The 6,431-nt window shown below is 34.7% G+C and overlaps 1 protein-coding gene across 1 annotated transcript in view; it reads right to left on the bottom strand.

The window, feature by feature from the left end:
• LOC144446136 (peroxisome proliferator-activated receptor delta-like) overlaps positions 1-6,431 on the bottom strand; it is a 93,751-nt gene continuing 87,320 nt past the window's right edge. The window contains exons 5-7 of the mRNA XM_078135855.1: positions 4,721-4,917; positions 3,905-4,301; positions 1-2,997 (exon numbers count right to left, since the gene is read on the bottom strand). Coding sequence (XP_077991981.1) covers positions 2,741-2,997; positions 3,905-4,301; positions 4,721-4,917 — 851 coding nt within the window. The 3' untranslated portion in view covers positions 1-2,740. The remainder of the gene's footprint in view (positions 2,998-3,904; positions 4,302-4,720; positions 4,918-6,431) is intronic.

Raw genomic sequence — 6,431 nt, 5'->3', positions numbered from 1 at the left:
AATGCTTTATTTTTATCTCTTATAAAATTACTACAAATCTCAAAACAAAAGATTCGTTCGTTCTCCAGAAAAAGTCAATTTCACCCTTTTTAAAGATGTATTTGACAATGATAATGATGTCATCTCTTTTCACAATTACGTCACAAATTAGTACATTGTTACTTTGTCAATACCTTCAATACACCACCACTATCTTCACTGTCTGGATCCTTATAACCTCTCCCCTCAACAACATGTCGTGTCTTCCTAACACACCAACATATAACCTAACCTAAGACTACTTTGGATCAATTCATACATACCAACAAACAGATAGACACATACCAACACACTGACTGACATACTTACACACCCACATATGTATAGATACTCACAAAGTACAGCCTTAAGGTAGAATGCGCCTCAGGGACAAATTTCATTGAGAGTCAAAGTTCTTAAAATCCCTCCAAACTTTAGAAGAGGGATACCTGTTTCTGGTCCTTTTGAAATAACAAAGATGTGAAGGTCCCTTGCCTTGTCTTTATGGAAATAAGTAATGCTTTATTTTCCAAAAGAAAGAAATCGGCAGCCATATTGGATTCTAAAATGGATTAATTCATTTTGACAGCTATGTAAGACATTTGAATGGTGACCCCTCATTTTTTTTCTTGATTTTAACTGAGAATGGATAGGAGTTTTCTGGAACAAAGTAGCAGCAAAAGTTGATTATACAATTTATTTCCGAGGCGCATTTCACACTAAACTTACTGCTACTGTCTGACACACCTCCAGAAACATACATAAAATTTGAAAGCAAAACAATGCGTTCATTTCATTGGCAGAATATATTTCCACTGTAGGACTTATCAGCGTATAATCTTTTTTCAAAACTTAGTTCTTTTTTGGTTCTTTTCTTTTTTAGATTTACAATAAAAGTTTTGTTCATTTTTTTGGCACCAGTCACAGTGTTATTGTTTTAGTACAAAAGGCAAACAAAGAAACACAATTTAAAAAGTGACTGAAAAAAAAGAAGAAATTACATAACTGCTATTAAAAATTCACAAGCTATAAGTCATAAATAACATAAGTTTTTGTGTATGATATACATACAGAATATCTCTCTCAGCTCCTAGGCTTCCTTACCGTTTATCATAATTATTAAATATATTTCATTTTATGTACATCAACTAAAAAAAAGTAACACTTTTGTGGCATTTCCTGTAACCAAATCTTTTTACAAGTTTTCAAAATTCATTTGAATTATGAGCTTGTTTGCTATGTCTTGAAAATTCATCCCAATTTTTTTTTTTCAATTGTTGGACAAAAAATCCCAAACAGAAATTGTTACATCTAGCACATTAATTTAGGAACTGAAAACTTGTATGAATTTCTTGAAATGCCAACAGTAGCTAATCAATATACTCTCCGAATGTCTCATTTTGAATCACCCCATCAATATACCAAAAAAAAGAGAGATCACTTCTAGGGGCAGTGTGCTCCATACTAATTGAAGGTTGAATGACCAATTGTACTTGTGTATTTGTGGAACTTTCACATTAATCAGCAAGAGACAGTGCTCACCTAGTCTGCAATCCATGTACACCCCCTCCCCCACCCACTAATCCCCCCCCCTTGACATTATATAATGTCATTGCTTAAGATTGTAGGTCAAATCTATCAAGTTTATCAGGCCTTTTGCTTTTTTCTTGGTGCCTTTCAAAATCATCAATCGATTGATTAATCAATTGATCGATCAATTTACCAGTCAATCAATCAATGAATATCATTTTTCAAACATCATTCAATGGCACTTAATGTTTACTTCATTTCTCCAAAGTCATTTGAAAATGTTGGAGTTTGACCAAATCACCTATTCTCAAATGGTATTGACAATGGCAATAATCATTTCGTAGAAACCACTGTTTTAGGGGGAAGCATGGATTCTAGGCTAGTCTCTCTATTGTGTCATCCACCCTTGGCATTCAGTCAAATCTCTAATCTCAAAAACTAACATTTCATGTTGTTGTCAAGTGGCACACTTTACCTAGGATTTTTACTGCCAATCAAAAATGTCATGAAATAAATCTACCAATGATTTCATTTTATCAAAAACATCTTCATCAACAGTTTGTTATTTTCAATTAACATTTTGTCCCAAATTCCTAAAGTGGAAAAAAACAAAGCTATTCCATTCTTTCATCAGGAATAATATTATCTTCATTGAAGTCTCTTTGTTTTTTGGTACTTGCAATCCATTTCATAGAAAGAACTACAAAACTACCAATACTTATTTTGAAGTTGTCATTTTATCGCATCTTACAATAGAAATCCTGAAGTTAAACCTTTTCTTCTTAAGGCTACTATAAAAATAAAATTTTATCGAAACAGGAATGCACAGAACTTAAAAACAAATTTTGTAACATTTTACAAAAGTAGTAAAATGATAAGAGTTCAGTGGAAAGATATATATCTGCAGCGTCCAAATTTTACATCAACATGACAACTCACAAAATTTTATACAGTGCTTTCAATGGAATTGAGATTGTTCTTATTTTGGAGTTTGCAAACACCAACCATTGCCATGGTAACAGTGCCTGGAACACCATGAAGAGTTAAATCGTCATAGCAAATTTACTGTACATCGTTTGACACTGGCAGTGCACAAGATTTAAAGTGATCTATCTTGACAGTGTGCAGGGCAGTGTACAAGGTTTCTAATTAAAATCTTGTCTTATCTGCAGTCTTCATAGATTAGTGTTCCTCATGACGAAAGGCCAAATACTTCTCTCATTAAAGGACTGGGTTCAGAGAGTGATGATGCCTGTGCCACATGGAGGTATTTCTTGACATAGTGAATGTGTTCAGGAACTAACTGTCGTAAATCGACAAGTCGTGCTATAACGTGAGGAAGCAGGAGACCATTGCCAGGATGGTTCTGTCGTAGTTCTTGCTGCATGGCTTCTATGACTTGTTCTTGGTGTTTCTCTACTTGGTCTCTGGCATCCAGGTCTTCCCGATCTGACAAGATGAAAGCATTAACATTAAATTAGTACCCCTTGAAGATGTGCGCAAAACCTTTTTTCGATAAACAATGTGTTGAGGCATTTCTACAAACGCTTGGTAATTTCTGCAAATTTTAAATTGTTTGTACCTTAAGTCTCAATGAAAATACAGCATATAAACTATCATGAGCTCATTCATGAGTTTTTGCAGACAAAATGGCTGCCAAGTCAAATTGCTGACATGATTATATACATGGTTTCTGTAAATCTCACTTCATTGTCTGTTTTATTTCTCATACCCTTCATGGAGTATTTTTAACTTTTATTTTTCATTTTACCTTCATTATTTCAACAGATGTCTCCTTTCTCATTAAACAAATTCTTGGTGACAAACAAATAACTTTATCTAGACTCAACATATATGTGTATCTCCTTTGGAGTCAGTGAAGTGAAAATAGCCACTTCTGTTTTTTTAGAAAACATTTTTGCGAGTGAAAACAAAATATTTGTGCCATCACTTGCTAAATCACTTGCTTTTGTCTTAATTGTTAAAGTGCCCATATGGAAAAGGATTGGGGTATTATTTTGGGTCTTTAATTTATAAAACAATTTCATCACCTACTTGAAAAAAACTCAATAACTCAATAAATTGCCAAAGCTTAATAAACGTGTAAAATCTTTGTTATCGTACGTACGCAGTAACAAACTTTTTACACATTCTTCAGCTTTTTGTAATGTACTGAGTTACAAACACAGACTTAGTCAATGTTGTTTCACATTGATTTTTCAAGTAGGAGGAAGCCAGGATAAAATTGTTTTATAACTTAGGAATCCAAAAATAAAAACCAAATTCTCTTCCATATGACCACTGTAAGCAGTGATACATAGATACAGGTGATACAAGTTAGAATTTCAAAACTCACCTGGTGAAACAATATTGAGTGCACAGAACAGTGCCAGCTCTCTCTCAGTCAAATTCAACTTCGACATCTTCTCAAAGAAGCAAATTTTGGACTCATAAAACTCTTTAATTGTTGGATGTTTGTTCACTATAGTCTCTTTTCTCACATACACGCCATCCTCTGGAAACCACAGACCATCGGCTGTGTAGCGGGTTGAAGCGATCACTAGTACTATTTCAAAGGCAGAGTATTTTAGGAGTGTCACTTGGTCGCCGAGTTCTAAGGCACGGAATAACGGCAGAGCAGCTTTGGCAAATCGTGCAATTTGTTCCACACTGTGATTGGTTATTCTTGCCAAAGTTGTACTTATTTCCGTTGGATCTACCATCTCTCGCATTGGTTCACTCATTCCTTTGGGCTGAAACACAAGAAAATCATTATTAACTCAAAAAATATTCCTATGATTATTGTCATTCTTATAGATATGTATGTCAATATTTGCATTGGTGCATTCACATTATCTTGGTATTCACAACGCAATACATATACAGCATCAAAAAACATTATTGCACACTCATATGCAAATAAGCATGTAAGCATTCTAAATAAGCACGTAAGCGTTCTATGTACATGAAACCAGGTGACCGCACAACTATATCTTTATTAAATTGTAACATAAGAGTTGAACAGATTTTCTTTTTTCCTAAATATTTTCATCCTAGTAAAATACAAGTTACAAACGCATTGTGCGCCTTTTTAAGAAAACAGTGTAAAATACATACGTGTAGTGATATATTTCACTTCTGTCTTTATGTTCTTTCATGTTTCATGACTTACCTGTGTGTTTTCTTTAAAGTCTGGTTTGCCTTTTTGTCCATTTCTGAACACCAGTTTAAAAGCCTGGTGTACATTATCAGTAAACTCCCTCAACAAGGTTCTCCTCTTCTCATCCTCTGAGGCAGAATCAGCCTCTTGATTAATTTCTTCCAGGATTTTCAGTCTCTCTTCCTTGGGCATACGACCAAATCTGGAAGCTATCACAAGACAAGAAATTTGTAAGTCAAAGATGTGCGAAAACAGGATTGTGAGACAGTCAGGTGTTAGCCAAAGACATCTTAGAGAATGAATGACAGTGGGTTGACCAAAAGAAAGCGAGTCGACTTTCAAACTGGATGGGAATACATTATGGTGGATACTTTGTCAACACTTCTCCTGTTTTGTACCTGCTGTAAACTGTAAACTGAGTGAAACATCCTAGGCTCCACATTCAAGTCATATTCTTTGATCTGGTAACTAACACTTCAATTATGTTTGTTGTTTGTTTGTTTGTTTGTTTGTTTGTTTTTTTGGGGGGGGGTTCTTTTGCCACTTCGAGTCAATGATCAAAAGCCGCACTATAGGTACACAATTTTTTTTTTTTTAAACTGCTTCATTATATATACATGCAATGACTTACTCCTAAAATTTCACACTCTGAATAGTATTGAATCTCCTGTGGTGATAAACTGTTCACAGAAAACTCAACAAAGTTTAACTTCAGAGGCTGATGTGAATGCACATGTGTACCCATTTACTCAACTTGACCACAAGTGACCAAGCAATCCCTGTATCTATAAATAGCCTTTAACACGCTACTAATTCAATGGTGTGAAGTCGGGTGAAGTGTCTTGACCTCCATAATTACTAAATGGAAGCCTAACATGTACATACTAACCACATCCCAAAGGAGGGAAAATTTTCACCCCTCTAATTTGGCATTGTGCTTTCTTTTATCAAAATGGACTACCTGGTACTAAATAACACTGTAAGAATTAGTTAAGTTTATCTGTTATCATATCTATACATCATAAGGCGGTACCACTGATGTCCTCCATCAAAAACACAGTATTTGAAAATTATCACAAAATCATATCAGGCACCATGTAGCAGCATGCCTCTTGTTGACTGATCTAGTCTATGGAGTGGCGCAGACTTGAGTCAAGTTATCAGGAATAACAAACACCTCGATAGGATGGTAGTCGGTATGTTTGATGTTGAAGAGAACAGATAGAGTATCGAGGAACGGGAGTCAAAATATTGTAATTATCTGAAGCGTAAGTTTCAACGAGAAGATAACAATATAAATTGTACAGCTAACAAATCAGAGCTGTTTGTCCATTTCAGTGCTATCTTACACAATACACTTTCTACAACGATGGTACCAGCTTATACCATGATGCTGTTTTCTAGATTAACTGTGACAATTATCTTGCGGGGGATTTTTCGGCTCAAAAATAAAAACATGATGATACGTTTCTGAGCACCTAGTAAAGTAATTAAGCTTTTTGAAATGTTTGCTTTTTCATTTTGGATTTCCCAAAATACTTCTCTTCGAGAAAAACTAGAATATAGACACCATCCATCTAGAATATAGACACCAAGAACTTTGATGTCATACATGTACATACTAACTGGTATTCATACATTTTTTTCGTCAGTGGTTCACATAACTACTTTATTCGATCAATACTTTATAATGAGGTACAAACTAGACAACACACTCTGAGGA

This window comes from Glandiceps talaboti, chromosome 15 (assembly GCF_964340395.1).
Source record: "Glandiceps talaboti chromosome 15, keGlaTala1.1, whole genome shotgun sequence".
NCBI lineage: Eukaryota > Metazoa > Hemichordata > Enteropneusta > Spengelidae > Glandiceps > Glandiceps talaboti.
The sequence above is the reverse complement of the archived record's forward strand: the minus strand, read 5'-3'. Positions and strand labels throughout refer to the sequence as shown.